Source organism: Rhineura floridana, chromosome 10 (assembly GCF_030035675.1).
Source record: "Rhineura floridana isolate rRhiFlo1 chromosome 10, rRhiFlo1.hap2, whole genome shotgun sequence".
NCBI classification, from domain to species: Eukaryota; Metazoa; Chordata; class Lepidosauria; order Squamata; family Rhineuridae; genus Rhineura; species Rhineura floridana.
In genome coordinates this window covers 465,478-481,219 of record NC_084489.1, presented here as the reverse complement: position 1 = coordinate 481,219, position 15,742 = coordinate 465,478, and the positions used below count along the sequence as shown (strand labels likewise).

The following is a 15,742-nucleotide window of genomic DNA, read 5'->3' as shown; positions in this document are numbered from 1 at the left end:
TCCTTCAATAAACAATTTGCAAATCTGTAGGCGGCAGTTTTCCATAATAAGGTATTAATCTACATCTCTAATCTAATGATAATGAAGTCTGACCAGTATGGTGTAGTGGTTAAGGTGTTGGACTACGACCTGGGAGACCAGGGTTCGAATCCCCACATAGCCATGAAGCTGACTGGGTGACTTGGGCCAGTCACTGCCTCTCAGCCTAGGGTCAAGTCGGAATCGACTTAAACGCAGTACACTATGAGAGGAGCATTTTTTTTCTAATCGTGAAAGAAAAAGAAAAAAAACCCTAAACCTTTTATTTCATCTACACATTGCAAAGCTACTTTCCCATCACTCAAATACTTTATCTAATTATTTATTTTATTATTTATTTATTAAACTTGTATACCGCCCCATAGCCGAAGATCTCGGGGTGGTTTACAATAACTAAAAACAAATACAATTTAAAATACATCTTTTAAAAACAATTTAAAACACAATTTAAAAATTTAAAACAATATAGAACACATGCTAAAATGCCTGGGAGAAGAGGAAAGTCTTGACCTGGCGCCGAAAAGGTAACAGTGATGGCGCCAGGTGCACCTCGTCAAAAGAATCATTCCATAGTTTGGGGGCCACCACTGAGAAGGCTCTCTCCCTTGTTGCCATTCTCCAAGCTTCCTTCGGAGTAGGCACCCGGAAGGCCTTTTATCTTGAATGTAGTGTACGGGTAGGTTCGTATCGGGAGAGGCGTTCCATCAGGTATTGTGGTCCCAAGCTGTGTAAGGCTTTATAGGTTAATACCAGCACCTTGAATCAAGCTCGGAAACATAAAGGCAGCCAGTGCAAGCGGGCCAGAATCGGTTTTATATGTTAGGACCATCTGGTCCCTGTTACCAATCTGGCCGCTGCATTTTGCACAAGCTGCACTTTCCGAACCATCTTCAAAGGCAGCTCCTTCAGAGGGAGTGCAACCCCATCCAGTACAGGTTGAACATGCACCATCCGGTCAGAAGAACCACCCACTAGCAGCATCTCAGTCTTGTCTGGATTGAGCCTCAGTTTATTAGCCCTCATCCAGTCCATTGTGGCAGCCAGGCACTGGCTCAGCACATTGACAGCCTCACCTGAAGAAGATGAAAAGGAGAAATAGAGCTGCGTGTCATCAGCATACTGATGGCAACGCACTCCAAAGCTCCGGATGACTGCACCCAACGGTTTCATGTAGATGCTGAACAGCATGGGGGACAGAACTGACCCCTGTGGAACCCCATACTGGAGAGTCCAGGGTGCCGAGCAATGTTCCCCAAGCACCACTTTCTGGAGGCGACCTGCCAAGTAGGAGCGGAACCACTGCAATGCAGTACCTCCCACTCGCAACTCAGCCAGTCTCCCCAGAAGGATACCATGGTCCATGGTATCGAAAGCCGCTGAGAGATCAAGGAGAATCAAAAGTCACACTCCCCGTCTCACTCCCGACAAAGGTAATCATACCTTCTGTGCCAAAACCAGGCCTGAAACTTGACTGAAATGGATCCAGATAATCGGTCTCATCCAAGAGTGTCTGGCCCTGGCCCGCAACCACTCGTTCAAGGACCTTGCCCAGGAATGGAACATTTGCTACCGGTCTATAGTTATTAAGATTTTCTGGGTCCAGGGAGGGTTTCTTCAGGAGTGGTCTCACTACCGCCTCTTTCAGGCCACCAGGGACCACCCCCTCTCGCAGAGAAGCATTAATCACCTCCCTGGCCCAGCTGGCCGTTCCATCCCTGCTAGCTTTTATTAGCCAAGAAGGGCAAGGATCCAGCACAGAAGTGGTTGCACGAACCTGTCCAAGCACCTTGTCAACATCCTCAAGGTGCACCAACTGAAACTCATTCAAGAAATTGGGACAAGGCTGTGCTCTGGATACCTCGTTTGATTCACCTGCTATAACACTGGAGTCTAAGTCCTGGCAGATGCTAAAGATTTTATCCTGGAAGTGCCTAGCAAATTCATTACAGCAGGTCTCAGATGGTTCTACCATGTCCCTTGAGCCAGAGTGTAATAGCCCCCGGACAATTCTGAAGAGCTCCGCTGGGCGGCAGGTTGATGATTTGATAGTGGCAGCAAATATTGTTTAAATACAGCTTACCATAGGCACTTACCAGTGTATAATCGCATCCACTAGGAGTTTGTCTCCATCTGCACTCGAGCCATCTCCAATATTATTTCATCACTCAAAACTCTGGGGTATGCCATGGAGCCATATGAGCTCTACACAGGAGAGGGCGCTCAGGAGCAATCATGTCAACCACCCAGGTCATTTCTGTATTCCACAGCTCGACCAGGGTTTCGACAGGAGTGCCAGCCTTATCAGCCGGAAAACTCCCCAGAGCCCTTTGGAAACCATCCGGATCCATTACCCTTGCAGAGGGTGCCCCACCCTTGTAGAGGGGAAAAGCCACTGTAAGTCTAAACTTCAGCAAGCAGTGATCTGTCCATGACAGAGGGACTGATGTAAGGCTCCCCATATTCAGATCACCAACTCCATGTCCAGATGCAAAAACCAAATCTAGAGTATGCCCTGCTACATGTGTTGGGCCAATGGCATATTGGGACAGTCCCATGGTTGTCATGTTTAGCTCTGTAAACAGGAAAAAATATTCTTTGCATGCTACAACCATTAATGAATACTATTCTCATGGATCTGAAGTTTTATCATGCAGAGATTAAAAAATATTGCCTATTGATGTACCTCAAAACACAAAAATTCTGAGGAAACAATTTGGAAAGAATTCCAGTTGTTTCATTGGGATTTACTTTCAAGAACTAGCCCTGATCCACTGATTGATTACAAGTGTATTTTCTATTACATAATAACCTGTGGACATAATATGTCTCCCACAGTCAATAGGGTCCAAGTGCCTGCATTTTTCAATGGATTACAGCAAAGGGCCACAAATCTGAGATTTCAGAGAGCCATGTGCATGTCAGTGCCTATATTCATTTAACTGGAGGGTTCCAATTTTCCTCCATTCCTTTGCACAGAGAGATGATATCCAAACACTGAATGAATGGGAAACCATTGTGATGCAGAGGAACTTCATGCAAGCATTATGATAATGCTAGATTATGCAAATGCATATTAATCCTAGGCTGTACATTTATTTTGTAACAAGCGCCACTAAACTCAGAGGGACATACTTCTGAATGAACTTGCAAAGGATTGCGCTGCTGGTACATGTGTAATTAAAACACGCTATCAAATATTAAATGCTTTAAATCATGTACTATGAAAATTCGTGTACATTATACACTAATTCATCATCAATTTCAGTAAAATCCATTTTTTTCTGTCATATATAACATAGCCGCTTTCACCAATGTATAAAAGATGCTCATTTTCAGCTTTCCATTAGTTGATCTAACTTGTACAGATTCTTTTCGTAAGCCAGCAAACAAAGGTCACCTAGAGAAAATGAACTGTAGCCTGTGGCAGCAATACCCATACCCCAACCCATAAAAGAAGTAAATGCACGCACCTGAGGGCCACAAAAACATTGTTCAAATACTTTGAAAATAAAGGAAAATATTTCATCTAAAATATTTGGTTACTTGGGTGAACTGAAGATTTCTTTAAAAAGGGTAGAGGAAGTTAGGTCACTGTATTTCATGACTGGACTTCAATGAACTAACTGATTTCCAATGGTATTTACCAACTTGCTGCTCAATCCTCGGTATGTTAACTTGGAAGCAAGTTCCACTGGCTATGTTTGCATGCAATGCTAAGCCAGGAAGTATAGTTTATTAAACCATACTGTGCTCAAGCTACGTGCTGGTGTAGGCAGCCTATGCACTCCTGCTTCCGCGTACTGGGAAATAGGCCATGAAGAGTCTGGTTTAGTGTGACATCTGAATCCAAACAAATCATGATCGCTAACCAACTTAAAGCTCTAGTTTGTTGCTGGCATATCAGCTGTGGTTTGTTTGGAAGAAACAAGCCATGATCCCAGGTTTGGATGGCATAGTAAGCCAGCCACTTTGCAGATTGGTTTCCCTGTTCACAGAATGGAGAAGCAAAGAAGGAGTACTTGAGCACTGCACACTTGTGCACATTATGGTTTAATGATCCTATTTTCTGGCTTAGCATTACATGCAAACATAGCCAACAAATTCCACTGAACTTACTCCAAAGTAAGGATGCATAGGAATGTAGCTTTAAGCTGAAGATGGCAGGAAAAGTGTTGCATGGAGAATAGGATTTTTTTAAAAACAAACAAACCCTGAACTCTTATAGCTTAGAACGTCCATACAGAGATTTTTCTCCAGCAGCACCTATACAGCACATGCAGTAATCATTTTTACATGATCACTTCATTTTGCATTCAGATTATCAGAGTCGATAAGAAGAGCCACCCTTCAAAATAAGCAGCAGCAACTCAGTTCTAATCCCATGTAGTAAACCTGATCTGCATTCCTCCAACCTTAGCCAAGAAAGAAACACACTCAGTCCCTGGGAATAAGGAAGTATGCTTGCCTTGTTCCAATGGTATTTGCCTGCAAGTCTGAAGTAGGAGGCAGCTAAAAGCCACAGTGAGATGAATTAGGCACTATGACTCCACATGTCAGAACACACAATCATATCTATCTGGTAACTTGGGATGTTAAAAACAACAAAGTAGCCAAAATGTAGCATCAGGTCACATATAATGGGAAGCCATGTGCATGAGGAAGAGATTGGAAGCATCCAATTCTACTTTTAAACAAAACACCATTCCCTGTAATTCATGAATTTTGATTGTAATTCCGTGTAAATTACCTGGGAGGAAGCCCAACTGAATTTCCTTCTCAGAAGACTTGTATAGCTTTGTACTGTTATCAAACCAAGAACTGAAATCATGGTTTGATCTAGTTTATTTCAACTAATTATAACCCAGTTCCCCAGTCTCCTCCTTTTCCTCCTCTTCCTTGCAAACAAGTGGGGACATGTGAACCCAAGAATCTCTTCCGCTTGTTTATGTGGCATAATGGTTTCCCATTATGTCCAAACCAACCCATAAAAGGTAAATTGTAAAACCAGCAACAAGGAGTTTCTTCCAAAGGATGCATTTCAAAATTTATATTCAGGAAACGCGCTCCAAAAGTGCCAAATATGCATAGTTTCATACCATTCTAGAAGACAAGATATCTAAATACAGAAAAGGTCCTATCAACCCTATGGGACATGTCTCATACTGGTGTCTGATTCTTCCAGGATCTTGTACTCAGTAAACAGACCTGACATCCGGACTTACCATTTTTATCTCCTCTTATATAATGCCGGAACAGAAGATTCATCTTTGGAGTTTGGGAAATGTAAATATATTAAAAATAAGGAAAGCAATAAAAAGCCATCTATTTCCCTTACTTCTCCCATGCCTTTTTTTTTCTTTAATGGTCACAATGATATTCGCCATATTTAAACAAAATCATTCAGGTTGAAAGAAATTGATTAGCTATTGCTGCATATCTTGGCAAGCATGTCTATCCTAAGGCGCTTTAGACTATCCTTATTTGAGGTAGAACATCTTACCGAGTTTCTTTCCAGCTATCAAAGAAAGCTGTCCAATAATTTATAAAAACATTGTCACTTGATGAATATAAATCTAACAGCCAATACTAAAGTGTAGGAGAATGAAGTCTGGACTTCCAGTTATAAGCACCTTTAACAGTTTTAAGTTTTTCCTTTTTTGCTTTTATCAGGGAAATGCCGCCGTGTCCATGCTCCATTTTGACCTGTAGCATTTATTGCAGCATCAATAAGGTAATCTGGTGTCAACCACCTCAAGAATATCAGGAAAAGAAAGCTGAGCACAGCAAAAAGAGCAAAAATGCAGCCAGTCATTGGGCCACAGTGAGAGATGAGTCTGTCAAGTCGTTTGCCCATTGGCAACACAGTTTCACCTGCCACTCTGTCATACACCTAAGAAAGAAAAAATACATTAGGGTTTCCTGCAATGGTTAGATTGTGTTGTTTAATAGCCAAGACATCCTCTTATAATACTGATTATATTCTAAGCCCAAAACAAGGAACTCTTATGCAAGTACACATGCACTTGTGGGGCTTATGTGAGGTCTCAGAAAGAGGTTTAGGTAGCATCTCTCCTCTGGTAGTAAGTCCACATACTGTTCTGCAGTTGTGCAAGCACAGGGTCTTGATGCTCAAGAATTTTGCTTTCAGGCAACACACCTATATACTGTACATTCCCCACCCTTCAGTATACAATGCTATATGAAGGATTCTGGCTAGTTGGCAGTAGACTAAGACGGTCCTGACAAAGACTGTCAGTTAAAAGAATTTTCACACTGAGAAGATAAATAGCAAAGCTACTAGGAGATGTGGAAAAGTTCCTAAGTGAAGACAATGTTAAAGAGGCTTGCAAAATCATGCTACCAACACAACAAATGTGAGAACTCATTTCTGCTACGTAATGTGAGAACAAGGTATTATATAAAATAAGTAACATATTTATGGAGCTGTTCACCCTACACTCTGAAAAACATTCAGCCTGCCTGTTGAACTTACTAAAACAAGGGGAGGGAACCTTTGGCCTTCAGATGTTGCTAGACTACAACTAGCATTATCCCTGAATATTGGTCATGCTCATTCAGGCTGATGAGCGCCACAGGTCCCTCAAGATCTAGAAGAGATACGAGCTTCAGAATATGAAAGTTTACCTACTTTTTCAGTTCTCGTTGCAACATTCCTCCAAGTATAGAAAGTTTTAACTTTGCTGTGCATGACTTCTGGAGATAGAAGTGATCCTGACTTCAGCTGACTAATTGCTTTTTCCAATCCACTACACAGAGATTTCACTGAAGGTTCACACAAGATTATAAGATTATTTGGTAACACCTCAGGAATCCCACCAACTTTTGTACTCACCACCTAAAACAGCAGGGAAAATGTTATTATGCTCGTTGGGCAATTAATGTTTCAAATACATATCAATACTACCACATAATAATGTATGTTTCATCTCCAAATTTGCCACCCTGGGAGGAAGGGTGGGATATTATTATTATTATTATTATTATTATTATAAATGAAGGACTGAAATTTAATTTATAAAAATTGTATCCTGCCCTTCATCTGGATGGCACACATGCCCTTCTCCACTTTTATCCTCACAAGAACCCTATTAAGTAAGTTAGACTCAATGGCCCAAAGTTACACTGTGAGATTCATGACACTCCGGTCCAGCACCATTGCTATCTCCTTTGCTCCCCAATTCCCAATTTTCAGGCTGTTGCCAAACCAGGTTACTTCTCAGCCACCCACATTACAGAAATACAGCCTTTCCTCTGTCCACTCTACAAAAACTCAGCTCCATACCCTTGACTGCTCTCAATTTGACTATTGCTGTCTTGTTTTCTGGTCTTCTGTTACCTCACTCTGGCCACCTCACCTCTCATTCAGCACTCTGCTACCAAAATTATTTGCACCTCTTGCTCTGACCACATGATCCCACTCCTTTGACTTCTTATCATCTGCTCCTGGATGCTGTGCCCTGCCTTCTCTCTCCACCTCTCACTCAGCACATTCCTACCTATGAAGATCTTTGCTCACCCAGCTCCACTATCCTCAGCCATCCAAAAATCTCCTACTCCCTCAAATGACTAGTCTGTTTATCAGTTATACCTGAAACTGCCTAAAAGAAATGCCTTTGTGAGGCCACCACTCTTCCTTCCTTCACATTTCTCAAGACATTTCTATGAAGCCTTTGGAGCAGCCCCAACCACCATCATTATGCCAGAGTCTCAATAACTTACAACTGTTAGACAAACTGTTTTCATGTTGGTCTTTTGTATTAGAGGGAAGGGGATGTTTTAAAATTATTAATGTATGCTTGTATTTTTGCTGTTAACTGACTCAAGCTCTTTTGAGGAAAAGTTAGATGTAAATAAATTAAACAAATGAAGATTATTATTTTCCATTTCATCCATCACCTATCAGATTTGGTCACTCTTATGCAAAAATTCATCAGTGTTCTCCATATTTCTGACCCTTTAAACCAATTTCATACAAACATATGTGAACTATTAAATAGAGTAGAATAGGCCGGCACAGCATAATCCACAAAGCTGAACACCAGCTATGCACAAGAGTAACCAGAGGCTACATAGTTTTTGTTGTTTTTCTACAATAGCCAGAAGCGGTGGTTTGTCAATCACCTAGGAGAACACAATTATGGTGGGTCATAAATTGAGATCAGTGTGACACAGTTGGAAATACACACTTCAGGGTTAATCATACCCATTGGTTTCTGGAGGGAGGGCTTCATTGAATTGCCCTTCTCTACTAATGGAGCCTTCCAACTCTCATCCTGCCTAAATCAGGAGAGCAGCTTTTTGTGGGTGGGGGAAAGATCTATAGAGCAAGGCCTTCTGGAATCTTCTTCACTTTCTTCTGCTCATCCTCCCTACCTCTTCCAAATTGGATGATTTCTCCCAGCCAAAAAAGAGTGCAACCTCAAGGCACAGTTGGATTGAAATTTAACCACATAGTTACACCCCTCAGAAAACCTTGAGGATTTGCTGCCTTCTGGACAACACAGAGGGCTTATCCCACTGTACTGCAGAGAAAGGCAAGGAGGAGAAAGCAAATGCTGAACATAAGAGATACTCCTTCCCCACACTATAGAATCATCTTTTCGGCCACAGCACAAAGCATCTGCAGCAGGCAACAAGACCTAAGGAACAGACACAGGCGTTGGATTCCTCCCCATCTACTCCTTGGCCTATGCCTGCCAAACATTACAAGAAAAAAATGAGAATCAGAAATCCAGAAATCTTCCCATTCAGGATCAGCTTGGGACTTGCACTTTTGCTTGCCTAGCTTAATCTAGCAACCCATACCCACCACCCCAGAAAACATATGTGTAATTTAACTGAGAATATTCAGATTCAAACTGATATTTTACTTGAACCAGAACTGAACCCACACTATGAATGATCTCCTTCCAAATGAACCAAAATAAAAACTGATTTGATACTTCAAGATTACTCCAGCATTTTTATTCCATATCCTGTCTCTCATTTTCGCATATTTCTAAACTGAAAAATAATCTCTCCTTCACCAGATACACAACATGGCAATCTAATGTTTCCTTACGGATAATGGCTGAGCCTTCAGTTGTCCAAATGCTGCTTTCTGAATCAAAGATGCACATGAGGCAAATGAGCAGGCGTCGATCACACCTTGCGCTTCCTGAACTACGCAAGCCAGCCATTCTAAGATTCTACACGATGAATACCAAGAACTGACAATCAAACTGGAAGTCTCATGCAAATTGATTCCCCATTTGCAAAGAACTTTTAGTTATAAGTGAAGATTGTTGTTTATTTGTAAAATACTTTTGCCAGATGCGTTATTTAAAAATCTGTTTGTTAATATATATTTTTATATTATACTGTTAAGAAAATGGTCCAACTGGTCTCTCTAACTAAGAAAACTGTTTTTTACCTGTAATCCACAACTGGCAGCTTCCACAATTGCCATGCAAAATGCTTCTGTGAGAGACGTGTTGAGGAAAATGTGTCCCTGGACCAAGACATTTCTAACATCCTGATGTTCTAAAGCTCCCAGGAGACGGACTCTGTGTGCAATTGCAGAAAACAAGTTTAAAAGGTAATCTTTTAAAAAGTCTTCATAACCACAGGTATAATCATAGCCAATGTTAAGCATTTGCACCACTGATTCAGTTGTACAGGTTTAAAGACGTACCTAGCTATTTACACTGTTGACACCAATGGGTCTGAACAGTGTTTAACTCAGGTTGCATTGCAGATCAAAACAAGCTGCACAATGGCATTGGTTCACAGAATTAATTCAGTTAGAATTCATAATAGGCATAATTCAACCAACATTTAATGTCCCCACAGAGATAACCTGGCCCTAAAATTGGGGGGGGGGGTTAAAGTTTATGTCAGCACTTTGAATCAGGCCTGGAAAAAACCTGGAAGTCACTGCAGATGATGATCCAGGTCTCCATTGATAACCTCATTGCCCAGTTTTGGCCCAGCTGAGCTTCCCATACGGTTTTAAAAGTCAGCCTCATTAATAATGCAGGACAGTAATCCAGCCTGAAGATTATCAGAGCATAGATATCTGAAGGATCACTTTCTCCCATACATACCTTTTTCCTTCTTCACCATTTCATTTATTTTATTAAATTTACATTCCACCCTTCTTCCCAGAGGTAGAATTTGGATTATGGAACCCCCTCTGCAGTGAGGCTTGTCTTAGTGCCTACACTAAGACCTTTTTGGTGCCATGTAAAGACCTGATAAAGTCCCTCACCAAAAAGTCCTGAATAAGTTTAGCAGTAATGGCATAAGAGCAGAGATCCTCTTATGGATCAGTAACTGGTTAAAAAACAAGAAACAGAGTAGGCATAGACAGGGTTGTAGAAAGCGGAGTCCACCAAGTATCAGTATAATGACTTTTGCTTTTTAACTTGTTCATAAATGGTCTAGAACTAGGGATGAACAGTGAGGTAGCCAGATTGGATGACAATACCAAATTGTTAAAGGTGGATAAAACAAAAAGGAATTGCAAGAAGCTCCAAAAGGATCTCTCCAAACTGGGTGAAGGGGCACTAAATACAATTCAATGTAAAGTGTGAATTCAGAGTAAAATAATCCATATTGGGGCAAAAAAAGATCCAAATTTCACATGTATACTAATGGGATCTGAACTGGCAGTGAATGACCAGGAACGAGACCTTGGGGTTGTATTGGATAGCTCAGTGAAGAAACTCAAAGCCGATCAATAAAGAATAGATGAAAAACAAATGTCTTAAGAAAAATACAAACTGGCATCTTAGTTAAACTGATCAAGAGAACTTTTTGAAAGGGTTTTTAAGAAGAACTGAATACTGCTTGACCATCAAACACCTTCTTGATTACAAACTTGCACATTTGGGGTAATGATCCATTCACTTTCTGGATCCATCCCAACTTGCACACAGAGTTATGCATATGAGAGGATTATCACACTGGCCCTCACTCGCATGTTCACCAAACTTCATAAATGGAAGAAACTAAATAATAACCAAAGTATATTTTATAACTTTATAAAACAATGATTCCCAGCATTTTTAACACTAATTGAAGATTTTCAGAATTGAGGATGCCCTTTCAAAACAATAATGTTGTAGAAAATGACCACATGGTACCAAGTGCAGCTCAGCATCTGGCAGGCTGATGGAAACTATCTGCAAATGACATTAGCCATTATATGCACATGCTCCTTTGTAACCTCCCTCTCACTTCACTCCCAATTCTTCCTGTCCCTTCAATCAACACAGCTGTATTAAAACAAACACAAGGCACACACCTGTCATGCAGTTGGTATCTTTCCCGTACCTCTTCCAATATGATTCGTTTTGGTCCTTCTCCTCCAACTAAAAAATGTAAGTCCGGATACTTCTGACAAAGTTCAGGAATAATACCACTAAGTAAATCTATACCTGAAGACATAATATTTAGAGCCAGTTGTTATTCCAGCAGAACAGTTACAGTCATCTTCATGACAAAGCACTTCATCAGACTAGTCAGCATCAAAAGAACAAAAAAGCAGTAATACATTTTCCTTACATTTAAAATTTCAAAACTGCAAATGAGATGAATAACAATTATTATTAAATGAGATAAATAACAATTATTATTAAAGTATTGGATTCCTTGATGTTTGAATGTGTCCAGCTTTACAGTTTACTGCTCCAGAAGTTGACTATTTTATCTCAACTCCAAAAAATCTTATTCCTGTCATGGAACCTCAGTGGTGCTTTATCTCTAAGTATCTGCTACAGGACAAGTCTTTCAGGAAGCAGCCAACTATCATGTGGCCTGCCCATGGTAGCAGGGAGGATTAACAGAGAAAACGTGAGTTAGACCAATGTTTGCAGAAGAGCTACAGCAAAACGTAAGAGCCAAGGAAGAAAAAGTAGTTTGAACAATTACTTCCACCAAGCACTTACAGCCCTAACCTCTATTTCTTTATTCAGAATGTAAATCCTTTTGAGTTCTGTGGGATTTACTCCCATGTAAGTATGTTTAGGATTACAGTCTTAGCCAGAACATATAAAACCCAAAGTTACGAGCAGTGAAGCAGCATGGCTACTATCAGGAGTAGAACAGGAAACAACAGACCAAATAAAATCTACAGCAACAGTCAAAACTGCATTGCTCAGACAGGAAACACTTATGAAACTGGTCTGAAGGTACATGAGACCAGTACCCTGCTGAAGCTAAGCAGGGCTAGGTCTGGTCAGTGCCTGGATGAGAGACCGCCTGGGAACCATATGTAAGCCGCCTTGGGTTTCTATGATGAAAAGAAAGGCAGGGTATAAATGTAATAAATAAATAAATAAATATTGTATATGTGGAACACTAACATGCCTTGTATTGGTGCATGTAAGCTATCACACAGCACTTTCAGGATTATTCCCCCCAAAATAACGTCAGTGATATCCTGCCTTTTCTCCAAGGCATTCAAGGAGCTGTACATGGTTCTTCCCTCACCCCATTTTATACTATGGAAAACCCTGGGAAATAGCATAGGCCGAGATAAAGGAAGTGGCTCATGGTCACACAGTGATCTTCTTGGCAGAGTAGGGACTTCAAGATTGGCATCCCCAGACTTCGTCTGACACTTACATAACAGTAAGTTATTTAAAGATGTTTCCCATGCAATGTGCCAGTGCTGAAGTTGAAGAGATTTGTTTGCTATAAATGAACCAAGGCCCTGCATTTGCTGCTTATCCTAGGTTTTTTGTTTTAAACACCTCTCTTTCCTAGAAGGTTTGAATTTTTATTTCTTTCGTATGTTTGTGTATCAAAAGAGTTTGAAGGACAATGTCAATTGTATTTATTAGGTACCTTCCTCTAGGGTAGACTATGCAGTTATGATAGCTCTCTCTCAAGTCACCATATTCATATGAAATCACAGCAGCCCTACATGCAAGTTTAAATTGGCAGCCCCATGCAATTCCTGCCACGTTGTGTGTGAATCCACAGGCAACTACATGGGGTCTGAACTGGATTTTCACGTGCCAGGTCTTAAAATTAGCCATGATGTCATGCAGCAAAATTTAGAGGCACTTAAAATACAGATTCAAACAACAAGGTAATTTCTGATCAACTCTGTAACATTTCAAAGAAGCAACAATATTTAAGTGCAACTTACAGATTGGCACTCATTACCTTTTCTATATACAAGCCTGCTGACAACGACAACAGTTACTGCACTTTTATCCCTTCTAGATGCATCTGGAGTGAAGTCAGTAGGATCAACAGCATTGGGAATGACAGAAACTATTTCAGGATTCAGTGCTGCTCTCAACACAGTGTTTTCCTTGCTTGTGTAAGAAACACATATGATGTGGTTTGTATCACATAGTGATACAGTCAAGAGTTTATTGGTAAGCACTGAGCTAACATCAGCAAATCCAAAAAGGGAATGGTCTGTAAAAACTGTCCGTAGGTGCATTGTCTTGGCATGGAACAGTGCATCATGAGCCATAGCAGAAAATGAACTATGTGCATGGACAATGGTGACTCTTTCTCGTACAAATATATACCTGAGCAGAGGCAGACTGTGGAACAGAGTTGTTGCTGTAGACTGGTTGTACATGACTCTTAATGGTAAATAATAGACTTTCAGTCCATTGGTGAGGTAACGAATGCCTTTGCGGTCTTCATAAGCATGGGTGACAACGATAACTTTATGCCCTCTTTCAATGAGGCACTGTGACAATTGGTAGATGTGGCTTTCTACTCCTCCCATGTTTGGATAAAAGAAGTCAGACACCATGCAAATACTATGAATTTGACTTGCACATGATGGAGAGTTATGACAGTTCACAGTGGAAGAAGCAGTGGAGGAGAAAAACTGCCTGTGATTTCCTCCCTTTCTACAGGCCATATTAGATGAGCAATCAGTCCAAGTGGTAGCCACTCAATATGAAGTATGGGCCCCATTCATTACCTAAGACAGCAAACAGGAAAACACACATTACACATCAAGACTGGGAATGTTGTGGACATAATATATCTCGACTTCAGCAAAGCTTTTGACAAAGCACTCCATGATAATCTGATTAGCAAGCTAGCTAAATGTGGAAACTAAATGGAACAACTATCAGGTGGATCCACAGTTGGCTACAGAATGGTACTCAAAGAATGCTTATCAATGGTTCAAACGGGGGAGGGGAACGAATGGGATACCGCAAGGCTCTGTCCTGGGCTCAGTGCTCTTCAACATTTTTATTAATGACTTGGATGAGGATGCAGGGAATGCTTATCAAATTTGCAGCAGCTTGGACTGCCTTCAAGTCGATTCCGACTTATGGAGACCCTATGAATAGTATTTTCATGATAAGTGGTATTCAGAGGTGGTTTTACTATTGCCTTCCTCTGAGGCTAAGAGGCAGTGACTGGCCCAAGGTCACCCAGTGAGCTTCATGGCTGTGTGGGGATTTGAACCCTGGCCTCCCAGGTCATAGTTCAACACTCTAACCACTATGACACACTGGCTCTCAGTGTGCTGGAGAAACCATCTTGAATTAATGAAAGCAATCTGTGGCCAAATGGGGCCTTTGGGAGGGCGATCCTGAGCACAGCGAGGATGGCGAAGATGTTGCGCCTAGAGCCAAAAGCCAAGCTGTCCCCTGCAGGGTTGCACCTCACAGACTGGCTGGATGGGCAGTGAGGCAGCCAAACTGGCCAATAGCCAATAGCATTTACTCCCATCCCTCGTTCTGGGGAAAGCCATTACCATTTAATTCACTGCATCCTACTGCAGGTAGCTGCATTTTTGCATGACTTTAGGATTCCTATGAATTGAAAGTTAAGGACAGATCACTAGCAATGGAACTAATCAAAAGCAATCTCTAACAGAGCAATCTGATGTATGTTTAGTCAGAAAATGGTGCTGACTCCTGTCCTGAGTAAGTGTGCACAGGATAGCCGCCTAAAGCTGCTCAGTAAACATATGCAGGACGTGGCTACAAGTCTGTTATCCATTCCCAGTTCCTAAACTGATCTTAAGCATTCTGTTCAGATCCTCCAGTTTGTATTAAAAACCTCAATACTGCATCAATCCTTGTAGATATACTAACATGGAAACATGTCAAACACCCCCAACGATGCCCGCACAGAACGAGACCTTCAGCAGCATCGATGCTCATATAAGACGCGCGAGTCCTCGCTTTGGTCGGTGGGTGGCTGGGCTTGAAAAACAGGCACAGTTCTCCCCCACAATGAGGAGCACTTCACTGGAAATTGAGATTAACCTTCCTGAGATTAACCTGACTCACCTCTGCAGTTCTACCACAGCTCCGACATCTGATCCTGCTGCTCAGCTGCTGCTTTGATTCCCGCATTTCTGTGCCCACCCTGTCACAGCCCCAGCCAGTGACATTTCCGGATTCATTTAAGGCGGGAACATACGGAGCCGGTAGTCCCTCACCTCGTGTAACAGCTCTTGAGAGCGAACGCGACAAGCGACCAATAGGAGGACAGCCCTGAAGCATGTGGTGCAATATACCCAATCCGAATACTGGTGGAGATTTTCTAGCAGTCGTCTCTGGCACAATGCTGCGTATGGATATTCTCTCAGCTGCCAACGCTGAGGTTTTCCCTTCTTATTAGTTCAGCTAATAATAAAGGTTTCATACAGACTGCCTTCCACCACCCCACTATCTCTGTCTTTTCCTCTAGACTGTATCTA

At 41.5% G+C, this 15,742-nt stretch overlaps 1 protein-coding gene across 6 annotated transcripts in view; it reads right to left on the bottom strand.

Moving 5' to 3' along the window:
* Positions 1–350: 350 nt before the first annotated feature.
* PIGA (phosphatidylinositol glycan anchor biosynthesis class A) overlaps positions 351–15,742 on the bottom strand; it is a 35,804-nt gene continuing 20,412 nt past the window's right edge. For 2 of the 6 annotated variants that reach the window (XM_061586153.1, XM_061586151.1), the window contains 5 exons: positions 13,216–13,999; positions 11,348–11,480; positions 9,473–9,605; positions 6,689–6,895; positions 351–5,929 (listed from right to left, as the gene is read on the bottom strand). In XM_061586153.1, the coding sequence (XP_061442137.1) occupies positions 5,681–5,929; positions 6,689–6,895; positions 9,473–9,605; positions 11,348–11,480; positions 13,216–13,936 (1,443 nt within the window). In that variant the 5' untranslated portion in view covers positions 13,937–13,999 and the 3' untranslated portion in view covers positions 351–5,680. The other 4 variants (XM_061586154.1, XM_061586150.1, XM_061586152.1 and 1 more) reach the window with 4 other exon arrangements.